This window comes from Heteronotia binoei, chromosome 5 (assembly GCF_032191835.1).
Source record: "Heteronotia binoei isolate CCM8104 ecotype False Entrance Well chromosome 5, APGP_CSIRO_Hbin_v1, whole genome shotgun sequence".
In the NCBI taxonomy this organism is placed as follows: domain Eukaryota; kingdom Metazoa; phylum Chordata; class Lepidosauria; order Squamata; family Gekkonidae; genus Heteronotia; species Heteronotia binoei.
Window position 1 is genome coordinate 46,883,342 of NC_083227.1, and position 13,125 is coordinate 46,896,466.

At 44.3% G+C, this 13,125-nt stretch overlaps 1 protein-coding gene across 2 annotated transcripts in view; it reads right to left on the bottom strand.

The window, feature by feature from the left end:
• FHIT (fragile histidine triad diadenosine triphosphatase) overlaps positions 1–13,125 on the bottom strand; it is a 1,817,261-nt gene that overhangs the window by 238,732 nt on the left and 1,565,404 nt on the right. For both annotated transcript variants that reach the window (XM_060238269.1, XM_060238268.1), the window contains exon 6: positions 7,622–7,690. In XM_060238269.1, coding sequence (XP_060094252.1) covers positions 7,622–7,690 — 69 coding nt within the window. The remainder of the gene's footprint in view (positions 1–7,621; positions 7,691–13,125) is intronic.

The following is a 13,125-nucleotide window of genomic DNA, read 5'->3' on the forward strand; positions in this document are numbered from 1 at the left end:
TTCTACAAACTGAGCTGTTAATTGGTTATTTGCTTGCATATAATCAGATCTCAATGTGCTATTCCATTTCATACGCAAAAATTGGCCATAGGGCACATTATTACATAAATATGGAGGGTGAAAGGAGGTATAGTGAAGATAACCATTCTTGGCAACCGGTTTCTTATGGTTCTTAATTGCCAACGTATTGTGGGTGGTACGAAATACAACAGATGGCTGCTGAACTCCTCAGCATCTGGGGTGGCAATCAAAACGTCACCAAAAAACGGTTGCACTTCAGGGATCCTTTTGAGAAGAGCATCCATTATGCTCTGAAAAATTCCCGGAGCCACACTAACCCCAAATTGCAACCGCCGCACCCAAAAAGCTCCCCTGTGAGTCACAATGGTCTGGGCTTCTGCTGTCTCAGCATCCACTGGGAGTTGCTGGTACGCCTGGGCCAAGTCCAGTTTCCCAAAAACCTTAGAGCCTGCCAGGGCTGCCAGTACGTGGCTGACCACCAGAACGGGGTATGGGTTGTCCTGAAGTGCCTTATTTATTGTGCACTTGTAATCAGCACATATGCGCAAATCTCCATTCGGCTTCACTGGAGTGACTATGGGTGTTTTCCATGCAGCATAGGATACCGTTTCTAGCACTCCCTGGGCTGTGAGGCGGTCCAGCTCCGCTTCTATTTTTGGGTTAAGAGCGAACGGAACTCACCTGGCCTTCAGCCTTATTGGTCTCACGTGGGGATCGAGGGGTAAGGTGATGGGAGGCCCCTTGTAGCACCTCAGGGACCCATCAAACACTTCCAGGAATTCCCGGCACATGTGCTCGAAATTTTGCGTTTGCATCTGCTGCACCCCCACTATTTGAATACCCAGCGGTCGAAACCAGGCCAGCCCCAGTAATGTTGTGAGCTGGCGTTTGACCACGAGAATGTCCAGCTTGCCCTTAAAGTTCTTAAACTCTACCCTTACAGTGGCCCAACCCAAAATCTGTACAGGGTTTTTTTGGAAGTCCCGCATTAAGAAGTCCGCTGGTTGCAGCTGGGGCCGGCCACAGGGACAAAGTTTTCTTAGAGACTCCTCCGAAATTATGGAGATGGAGGAGCTCGAGTCTAGCTTCATTAGGCATGGAGCGCCCTCGATTAGGACCGACACTCTGACCTTATCTAGGGTGGTTAGGGGCAAGTTCATTACCTGCAGGCTAGTCGATGCACTCAAGTAGGCATCGGTCGAGTCATGTGTTTTAACAATTTATTAATAACACATGGTTACAATATTTAATTAACTCTTTCTTATACTAAACCATATGATATTTCACCCCCCCTCCCTCCAATGTTGACTTCCCCGAAGTTATAAATTTCCAGTTAATTCTAAAGGTACCACTAATCTATCAAAATATAATACTTTTGATTTATACTAAAAAATTGTCCAATGTCCTTTTACGTTCCACTCTTTCTCCATATATCCTTTGAATATATCCTTTGAATTTCTTCCACTCGGTCGAGTCATGGTTGGTAAACTGGCGTCTGCAGGTGGCCTTGGCCTGGCAAGCCTGCGCTATGTAGCCCACTCTTACGCAGTTCCTGCAGTTCACGTTGCGGTAGGGGCAGTCCCGGCACTCTTGTGGATCCCCACAGCTGGCGCACTTGGTGTTGGCTGGTCTCTCTGTCACTCGTGGCCGCGTGGACGCTCTCAGCCCCATTCCTGGTTGGCGACGTAGCTGGTTTGCCTCCTTCTCCTCTGGGTTGCCCGGTGCCATCTCCTCCTGGTGGACGGCTTCCGCTCGTGGGTTGTTGTAAGCTTTGGTTGCTCTCTCGAATGCGGTGGCTTCATTGAAGGCGAGTTGCAGGGTGAGCTCTTCCTTTGCGAAGAGCTTTTGCTGCAGTCTTTCATCTCGGAGGCCCCAGACAAAGCGATCCCTCAGGGCTTCCTCCAACTTGTCGAAGCTGCAGTTCCCCGCGATTTGACGGAGGGTGGCCAGGTAGATGGCAGCTGTCTCTCCCACCCCTTGATCCCTCTTGTGGAAGAGGAATCGGCAGGCGATGATGGGAGGCTGGGGCAAGAAGTGCCCGGTCAGGAGACTGACTATCTCCTCGTACTTTTTCTCCGTGACCTTCGTGGGGGCCAAGAGACCCTTTGCGATCTCAAATGTGGCCTCCCCACAGACACTCAGGAGCACATCTCTCTTACGACTGTCATCTGTAATCATGTTCGCTCGTAGGTAGCAGTCAACCCGCTCCGTGTAGGTCTCCCACCTATCGAGGTTGGCGGGGTCGAACTCTGCAATGTGGCCCGTCGTCCCACTTGGGTTCGCCATGACGGCGGCAGGCACTTCCGTTTCCCTCGAATGCGTGCCTTCCTCGTCTCCGGCCAGGTCAGCGAAGTCCCGCTTGGGGAGTTACCTGGCTAGGATCCCACCTTCATTGCCACTGTAATGTACTGAGTGACGAGCCGTGTTGAAGGCAACTTGCTTTATTAGCGAGTACATCACAAGGCAAAACAACTCGGGCCGGGTCCCGATTATATACATATCCCGGAACAACCCTCAGTCTGGCCAGGTCCAATCCTGGCCAGTTAAACTTCCCACCACAGATCTTGATTGGCAGAGTGTATTTGCGGAGCGTATTTGCGGAGCTACCAGTGAACTTCCACTGGTCACCTCCGTAGCGTCCGCTGTGTTGTAATTTCGGGACTGAAATGCAAGACACAACAGTTTGGCTGCTGATGTCCTGAAAGACACTGGAGCATGTTGGAGTTACAACCAGAGTAATTTTGTTTCCCCACACTGGAATTTTTTCAGGTGAAAGACACTCAGGCTTTTTTTAAAAAAAAAAATAATAATAATCTCTAGATTTGTATTCAGTAATACTAAGACCTTTGGAAGCTGACAAAAATCTGTTCTATTATAAATTATGCATCTCCAAGTCCCCCCCCCCCTATTTGTTGAAACTGATACAGCCCAATTGGTAATGTGAATATTCCTTAAGAATCACTACGTGTTCCAATGAAGACTGGCTGCACAGCACACATAAAATTAACATCTGGGAGACTGGATCTCCCCCCCCCCCCCCATTATTATCCCTAGAGGGAGGCAATACAGCATCTTCCTGTTTAAAGTACTGGATATAAGAAATGTGATGCAAAACAAACATATATGCCCAAAGTGATGTATGATCTAGGTTACTCACCACAGTAAAGTTCTACCTATCATCACAGAAAACATCTGACATCTCGAGTGGAACCCTAGTGCAGCAGTCCCCAACCTTTCTGGCACCAGGGACTGGTTTTGTGGAATATAATTTTTCCAGGGACTGGGGGTGGGGGGCTGGGATGGTTTTGGGATGATACAATTCTGCACTTTATTTCTATTACTTTGGTGTGGTGATTAAGTGTGCAGACTCTTATCTGGGAAAACCGGGTGTGATTCCCCACTCCTCCACTTGCACCTGCTGGAATGGCCTTGGGTCAGCCAAAGATCTCGCAGAGTTGTCCTTGAAAGGGCAGCTTGAGGGAGAGCTCTCTCAGCCTCACCTACCTCACAGGGTGTCTGTTGTGGGGGAGGAAGGTAAAGGAGATTGTGAGCTGCTCTGAGACTCTGGAATTTGGAGTGGAGGCAGGATATAAATACAATGTCATCTTCATTGTCTTCTTCTTCCTCTTCTTCTTTTTCTTCTTCTTCTTCTTAGAGACAGGGGCTGAGACTTCTTTGTTATTATTATTATTATTACTATATTGCAATATATAATGAAATAATTATACAACTCACGGCCTGGTTGCTAATAGGCCATGAACTGGTACTGGTCCACGGCCCAGGGGATGGGGGCCCCTGCTCTAGTGTATTAGATATGGATGGGGAAGTCTTGGGTTTAAATCACTGGGTTACTGTTCCACAGGGTTAGTGTGGAAGATCAAATGTAGATCTATCCATCCATCCACTGAGATGATGCCAACCTTTTCTTGCAATGAGTAACTTGAAGGGATGGAGATGTGGTTCAATGGTAGGGCACTTGATTTGCATGCAGAAGGTCCTAGGATGAACCCCAGCCATTTCCAGTTATAAAAGGAACACATAGTAGGAGACGTGAAAGACCTCTGCCTAAGAACCTGAAAAGCTAGTCAGAGTAGACAAGACTGACCTGGATACACCAATGATCTGATTCAGTATATGGCAGCTTCTGGTATTCAAAGTGGTGTGTAGGTATTTTTAAGTTCCTTCAGAAAAGGCCTGCATTCAGTACAGGACATGACAAATATCTATATTTTCCAAGTCAGAACAATGGAAAACCAACTTTCGCCAGTTAACTGAAACTTATTTAAGCATTCAGAAGCCATTGGGGATGCTGAAAAGAAAGGATTTGCATTTCTGTTTTTCTCCTCCTTGCTCATAAAAACCCATTTCCAAGGAAGGCTGTCTTTAGAGCCAGTGGTGTGTGACTGACTGCTGAAGCTCAAGCAAGTGATTTTACTGAAATTTGCAGGTTTGGAAATCAGCTGCTGAACGTGCTTCTGTTCAGTAGTTCGGCTTGACTGAAACAGAAGCCCCAAAGCTGCTAAGTCTTATGCCAAGCCCCTTCCTACTTCCACCCCAAAATTGAAAATGATTCCTAATAGGTATTCCTGTGCTGCCGAAATGGTTTAGCATAATGCGCTGAATGAGATCGCTAAGTCAAAATATCTTTCCCTAAGTGATTTTCTTGCTGTGTCTCTGGATGTCAGAAGGAAAGAGGAGGATGTTGCCTGCTGAATACCATTGCCAGTTTTAAAGTTTTACACTGAATAATTCATACTTGGGCGAGCTTTCCCTCCAGGTATATTGCAGAAAAGCTCAGCAGTAGTAATGACATTAGGCCTTCTACTTAGCTTTTCTGATGCCAAGATGCACTTGGACCGCAAAATCACACCCATTACACTTGTATTGCTCTCCATATTTTGTCTGAAGATGGCCAACTCTACTGGGGAGAGCACTCTTCAGTTTTTCAGAACTGGAAAATTATAATGCAGGGATCCCCAACCTTTTGAAGCCTGCAGGTATCTTTGGAATTCTAATCCAAGGTGGTGAGCCCAACTGCAAAATGACTTCTGCAGAAGACAGAGCCAACCACAAAATGGCAGGGAGTGACATTATGTATAACTCTAATAAGAACTCTTCAACATTTCAGGCAGGAAGTCTGTTTAACAGAATTTCTTTGAGATCTGCACAGCCAATCAGAAGACTTACTGGGCAAAACCCCCATCTAGCCCTGCCTACTTTCTAAACACAATTCACAAGCACCAGGAAATATGTTGGGAGGCCCCATAATGCCCATGGGCACCACATTGGGGTCTCCTAGAATACTGATTCAGTCTATCATGTATTGCTGGACTCTATAATAAGTTAGCATCAAATAACAGTGAACAGACATTTAGACTTGTACAGGTTCACTTGATTTCTCTTTATACATGTCTTGCATCTTTCTCATGTTACATTCGTCATTCTCATGTTACATTCAACCCATGTGCAGCTAGCTACACATATGATTTAAACTCCAAATCTATCCCAGTGCTGGTTCCTGGTTTATTTGTAGGGTGAACATGTGTTGGCTCTTTCTCACAAACAGGTACACACATACACTGTAAATTGAGAATATGGCGCATGTCTTCACAGATATGGAGGATATTGTCTTCACAGATATTACTCTGGTGATATAAGGTTGTCAACGAGGAGGGGGAGAACTGAGGATGTAATTTGTTTTCTGGGACATGCAGATTGGCAGTGTCTGTCACCTTTTCAGTATATGCAGGGGACAGCGATACCCCCAAAATGTAGAGGAAATGCTGTGAGCCAAACATTTTATCATGCCTTGATTCAGTTTTGGTAGGGTCACCAGGGCCCCATTTGGTCTGTGACTTTTTAGTTGCTTGTTTCTGACTTTCATCTATACATCTCAGAGTGCAAAGCAGCACAGATAGCTGTCACAAGAAAGAGTGCAATTCCCCTTCCTACAATCTCTTGCCCCATTCACTGCAGCTATGTCAATGCAATAGCAACAAAATAGACCTTTGGATAAAAGGATTTACCACTCATGTATCATTTCTGATCTACCATTTGCATTAAAAAGCAAAAGTTTCTGAACAGAAAGCCTGAACCCACTAGCAACATGAGCCTTGTAGTTGGGTCTCCAGCATTTGTATCAATTAATACTGGGAATTAAAAGTCACAAGGGAGGGCCAATTATTATGGGTTGCCATTGGCTTGACCTTGACACTGAACCTAAAAGGTGGTGGGTAAGGGGCCGCCAAGCTATTTTCTTCCCCTATGTGTCTCACTTCTTTAATTTGGAAATAGTCTAAAGGGAGTAAAAATGGATGCCCCACCATCCATACAGGACTCTTACTTTGATGCCCCCTGGATTTCCAAGCCCCTCCAAGTAATACTTTCTGATTATGCAAAAGAATAAACGGACACAAATCTGACATCAAAAATAGCAATATCCAGAAACCAGTAGAACACTTCAGTCTACCAGGACATTCCATCAAGGACTTAAAAGGTCACCATAGTTCAACAGAAACATTTATTTCAAAAACAAAATCCAACAGGAAGCTGCGGAATTGGAATTCATATGTAAATTTGACTCAGTAAGACTTGAATTGAATATCGGCTTTGGATGGTTATCTCATTACCAGAAGTGACTACCTTTCAGGTATTCCATTCAGATTCATCAATAGACAGAAACATAGCCTGGATTGAGCATTCTACCTTTTTCATTACTTTTGCAATTGCTTTACATTTACATGGCACTCACTTCTTGCATCAACTCCCCTCTCCCCTAGCCAACAATATATCTCTGATCAGTTTCTATATGCCCTCCATGCATCTTACAAAGAGAGCTGTGTTTCTCGAAAGCTTATGCTACAATAAAATGAGTTAGTCTTAAAGGTTGTACTGGACTCTTTACCTGATTAGTAGTTTATGCTAGTAGTTTTAGTCACCTGCTGCTTTCCCACTATTTCTTTGTAATACAAAAGGGTCCTTCTTCCTACGAATTGTGAGCTCATAATTTAACCAATCAAATTTAGCTAAGTGAAGATGTAATTGAGGGCAGGAGAGGCTGATGGGAAATTGCTTTGTTTGTCTTTAGTGAAATTACCACTGAGCCAGATGTGTTGGGCTGTATGACAACCTAGTTGTTTCTAGGAAGAAGAATATATAAAGATGAAAAGTATACAAAATATAAAGCAAACCAGACAAACATGACATTGAAGTGACAGCCTATCAGATGAGTGAACAGGAACACACGGGGTCATTGGGATGCCAACTCCTTTTCTGCCCCAAAGTTCAGATCCTGAAAAAAAAAATATGGTCTACTAGCTGGCACTCTTGTTTATGCTTCATCCCCTTCATCCTGACCACAGAGAAACATATTTTTAATAATGCTGTTTAGGAAATAACCAGGGATGCCACTGTGGTCTCTAGGAAAAAAAATATTGACAAAGCTCCCATTGATTTTGATGGAGCAAGATTGTTCCCCAGATGTTTTGTCACCATTTTTATTCTAAACTTGAAAATCTTGCAGAACTCACTTTCAATAACAGGCATTTATGGAGGGTACCACGGCTGCTTACACAATCTAGGATTTAGAACTGAGCCTTACCTCATCATAGACATTGTCATTTCTGCTGAAATCACCATTCTTCCTTGGAAGTATGTGGACATGGACGTGCTAAAAATCAAAACAAAATCAAAAACACAGATAATTATTTTGATGATCAGTTTTTAGTGAGACTGAATTTTGTATCCAGAGGTTTTCTTGGCAATTCAGTTATTAAGAAATTACTTCCTTAAGAACATAGAAAGAGACGAGTTGGATGAGTCTGGCATCCTGTTTCTCATAGGACTGCCAAGCCCCCAGGCTGGGCAGGGGTTCTCTCACCCTAGAGGTTCCCAACCTGCCGGCCCACATTGGGCTGGCAGGAGGAACTTCCCCTAATGCTGCCGGCATGGTGACGTCACCCAAAAGTGACATCATCGCACCAGTGATGTCACTTGGCAGCTGCTCTAGGCGTTTCTGGGAAAACTCTATGTTTTTCCCGGACGCTCTAGAAATTTGGGAGGGAAAACTCTATGGTACAGTAGAGCTCACAGGGGACTTGGCAACCCTACTTTCTCATAGTGGCTTACCAAGTATCCTCGAGGGCCAACAAAGAGGACCTAGAAGCACCTCTTCTGGTGTTATGGTTTAACTATGGACCGGGGGGGGGGGGTGTTGTAGAAAAAGCCCAGCAGAAACTCATTTGTATATTAGTCCACACTCCCTGACATCACTATTGTTTCACACAGGGCTTTTTTGTAGAAAAAGTCCAGCAATAAGTCATTTGCATACCAGGCAGGGGTGGAATTCTAGCAGGAGCTCCTTTTCATATTAGGCCACACACCTCTGATGTAGCCAATTCTCCAAGCGCTTACAAAAAAGAGCCCTGTAAGCTCTTGGCTACATCAGGGATGTGTGGCCTAATATGCAAAGGAACTCCTGCTAGAATTCCACCCCTTATATTAGGCCACACACCCTGACACCAAGCCAGCTGGAACTGCATTCCTGTGCATTCCTGCTCAAAAAAAGCACTGGCTTTCGATGCCAGATGTCCTACTATGGCAGGAAACCTCCCACCAGCAACTCTTGCTGCCTCTACCACTTCAAGGGCAGCATAATTTTTTTTTAAACCCTCAATGATGCATCACTTCTGGGGGAAAACCCTGATGTGGCATAGGATAGCTAAGAGTGATTTGAAACTATATGATTTTACCACAGAGTTTACAATGATTCCTAAAACTACCCTATGGCATTTCTGGGTTTTCCACAAAAGTGGCAAAGCAATGCACAAAATGTCCTCATGCCTGAAGCTTACACTGGTTGCCAGGCACAGCCAGGGAACTCTACTTCTGACACTGGGATTCAGATGTTTACTGCCTCTCAATGTGTAGTTTTCCTTTAATCATCATGGTATTTTATATATATATATATATATATATATATATATACAGGATGATAGTGAAACTTTTCTCTAGCTCAGTGCATGATATTCACAAGAGGTTAAAAAAAGGACTGAAAAAGTTCCATTTGTTATGGGAGACTTTGAGGAGCTGTGGAATTATTAGATGACAACTGATGTTCACCTAATTTTTTTTTTTTTGAAATGTCGATGAATCACAAGACTTTGGAAGTGACAATCATGAAGCAAAATTCCCATTAAGACTGTGCAAAGAGAATTAAATAAGAAGGACAGAGTGTGGGAGCCATACAACAGAATTCTTAGTTGGATGTAGCATGCATAGACCCAGGTCCTAGTCCTACACTGTAATTCCCCAAACAGCCAGATGCCTCTGGGAATTCACAGAAATATATCAAACACAAGAATCGAGGAGCAAACATACAGAGAAATCTGTCATCTTCATGCCCTGCATGAAGCCATTTATAATACCAAAAACCAGCACAGGTCACAATACCAAGACCCTACATGAAATGTAAATCAAAAGGGAAAAGCACCCCATATACTATGGATTTTACAAGATTTGCTAAACCTAGACAAAGATCAGCTTATTATTATACTGGCCAGTTTATTATTACTCTGTCCAATGGGAAGCTGCTAGGATGCTAGGGCTGCCAGTTCTGGGTTGGGAAATACCTGGAGATTTTGGGATTGGATAATGTGGAGGGTGTGGTTTGGGGAGGGGAGGGACCTCAGCAGGGTATAATGCCACAGAGTTTACCCACAAATGCAGATATTTTGTTTAGGAGAACCAATCTCTGTCTACTGGAGATCAAGAGTAAGAGAGGGAGTTCTCCAAGCCCCACCTGAATGTTGGCAACTCTAACTATTGTTTGTACAGTTGTTGGGTTTATATTGAATGTATGTTACTTGAAAACCATAATACCTTAAGTTTTGTAATTCCACAAGCTCTCCAGCCCTCACCAGGAGGTTGGCATCCTTAAAATGTGGTGATCAGTTGTTCTTGCTCTTTGCTTTCTTCACTGCTCACTCTTTCAAAGAGGGAAGACAAGAAGTGAGCAGAAAGACAACAGAGGGTCAGGGGCTTCAGGAGCCAGCCATGGGCCTTTACTGGATCATGAGTCAACACTTTCAGTCCCTCATGAGACAGTTAGCTGTATGTCCATAAGGGCTTGGAAGAATCAACCAGGAATGGGGAGAAAGAAGATGTCAGTGGCCCAGTCCCAGACAGAACAGTAGCATTAAGCAGGAGGCAGGGCCAGATTAAGCTATATTTCTGCTAGGATTGCCAGCCTCCAGGTGGGGACTAGAGATCTCCTAGAAATTACAATTCTTCTCCAGATTAAGGGGTCAGTTTCCCCTGTAGAAAACTGTTACTCTAGAGGCTGGACTCTATGGATAATATCCCCACCAAGGTCCCTCCTCAAACCCCAGCATTCCCAGGCTACAACCCCAAATATCCAGGAATTCCCCAACCTAGTACTGGAAACTTTAATTGCTGCCTAAGGCAAAATTGAATTGGCCATTCCTTTTGCTGTGAGAGTATGGCCCTTTTTACATTTACCAGTGGTAACCGGAAGGGAGCTGGTATTGTGCCGACCTGGAGTAATCTGGGACAGGGATGGGAGTTTTCAGACACATGTTTTTTTCCCGGTAGGGTTCTGTGATTGAAGCGAGCCATTTAACACTATTCTGCTTTTATCTCGCTTCCACGAGCGTGTGCCGTTTTCGCGCCCTTTTTTGCCTGCCGACGCACCATCTCCGGCTTTAAAAAAAAAAAAAAAATGTTGGGCTAAGATCGCTATAGCGCTATAGTAATGTTTCAGAACAGCACCACCATAGAATTGGATACACAGTTCAAGTGGGAAGAGAGTTTACAATGCCTGGCAATCTGAACATGGTCTGTGGCTCCCCCCCTAATATTTATACCTGCTGCAGCTTGGCACAAGTCACTTTCCAGCCAATAGCCTGTGAGCATGGATGGGTGCACATCAGGCTGGGTTAGCAACATCTGTCTCACCAATCACTGTTGGTCTGTTTTCCTGCCGAAACCTGCTGCCCTATGGGCAACCCCTCTCCAGGTGGCAACAGCCCCCCCCCCCATAAATGTGCCTCAGAGTCACCTACAAACCAATCACATTCCCGTGACTCCTGTGTGGGCATGGAAGTGATAGTAACAGGTGACAGACCAATGTCTGGTGCCCTGATCTTCTGCTTGAACTGTGTATCCAATGGGGCACTTGTTACAAAGTACCAGCCGCAGTGATCTCAGGTATCTCAATGGAGCCCAGGCATCCCTATGGTGGTGCTGTTTTGAAACATCACTATAGCACTATAGTGCTATAGTGATCCTAGCCCGATGTCCCCCCCCCCCCAAAAGCCAGAGATCGCGTGCCGGAAGGCAAAAAAGGGCGTGAAAACAGCACTCCCGGAATCACTACGGGACATTTCACACAGCGTCCCATAGCGATTTCAACCCAGAAGAAGGGGTTGAAAACTGAAAGAAGCTGCTCTTTGTTAATAACGACCCAGGCATGCCTCACTACCGAGACAGCCGTGGGACTGTGTGAAAAGGTAACATTATTCCGGTAGCAGCCAGTTACTGAATCGTGTCTGTCTGAAATGCCAGCAGAAACCCATTACTGTTCAGTAACTGACCAGCTGCCATACTGGAATACTTAGGCTGTGTGAAAAAGCTCATAGCGTGGAGGGTGTACATTCCATCAAGGTGAGTGGAGTGAGGTAAAGATGCCTCACTAGGAAAACCATAAGGGAAGACAGATCTGTTTTAATGCACATTTGGCATTGTTTAGTCTTCTGGAGTGGGCAGAGGCACTTACTTTCGGAGTCAGTTCCTCAAACAGCTTGTTTTGATTGTTCATTAGGAAACCTAAAGTATGTCCTTTACTTCATAAACTTTTATTTACAATGACCAGTCAGTCAATCAGTCATTGGAATATAAGGAAATCTCTGCTCGGGTGTGAACTTAATGAGGTACTCTAAAAAGCTTTCCTGGATTTTTCAAACTAACCTTCAGACATCAAAGCCAATAATTTATTATTTGCTATTATTATTGTTCTTGGTTTTCAGTATAACCTAAGATGCTTTTTTTTTAGGTTTAAAAATGGTTCTTTTGAGTAATACATCAGCGATAGTGTTCCGATAGTGTATTATACTAATACATCACACCAGTGATAGTGCTTTTATGATGTATTAGTGTAATACATCATTTCAGCATCGTGGCCCTGATGATATATTGCTCAAACCCACATTGCAAGCTTTTTTTTTTTTTTAAAAAAAATACTGTTTGGTACCACTGGGCCTTCATCTACACACTCATTTGGAAAATTAAGGGTTCATTGAGGGAAAATAGAACATCATGGAGAGCCAGTTTGGTGTAGTGGTTAAGTGTGTGGACTCTTATCTGGGAGAACCAGGTTTGATTCCCCACTCCTCCACTTGCACCTGCTGCAATGGCCTTGGGTCAGCCATAGCTCTGGCAGAGGTTGTCCTTGAAAGGGCAGCTGCTGTGAGAGCCCTCTTAGCCCCACCCATCTCACAGGGTGTCTGTTGTGGGGGAAGAAGATATAGGAGATTGTAAGCCGCTCTGAATCTCTGATTCAGAGAGAAGGGCGGGGTATAAATCTACAATTCTTCTTAAAATTCTTCTTATCATGGGATGGTACCATGCAGACTGCAAACTGGTAGTTGAACTACCAGTTGAAATCCTTCAGTTCATCATTTACCCTATATATATGTTAAGGAAAATAGTATCCTTCCTTCCAGCAATCGGGCTCCAATTCTGCTACTTCAGCGCACAACAATCCCATCCATGTTACTCAGAAATAGGTTTAGGGGTTTTTTTTTTAACCTTTATAATGTCTGATTTATGACTTCACATTTTCAGCACATGACTGTACTGTCTCTTGGCAGTACAGGATAGAAAAACTCAAGCTGACTACAAAGTGCTTTTCTCTTATCCCAACTGTGATACCCTATTCTCACTCACACAGAATGCTTACCACCCTCAACAACCTCTCCCTCTGAGATTCAAAGTTACAGGTAGCTCAAGCCATCACAGGTTGCTACCTTTCTTGCCTCTTTTAAAACACAAAGAACCATGATCATTTCACATCCCAGGTCCTCTTTC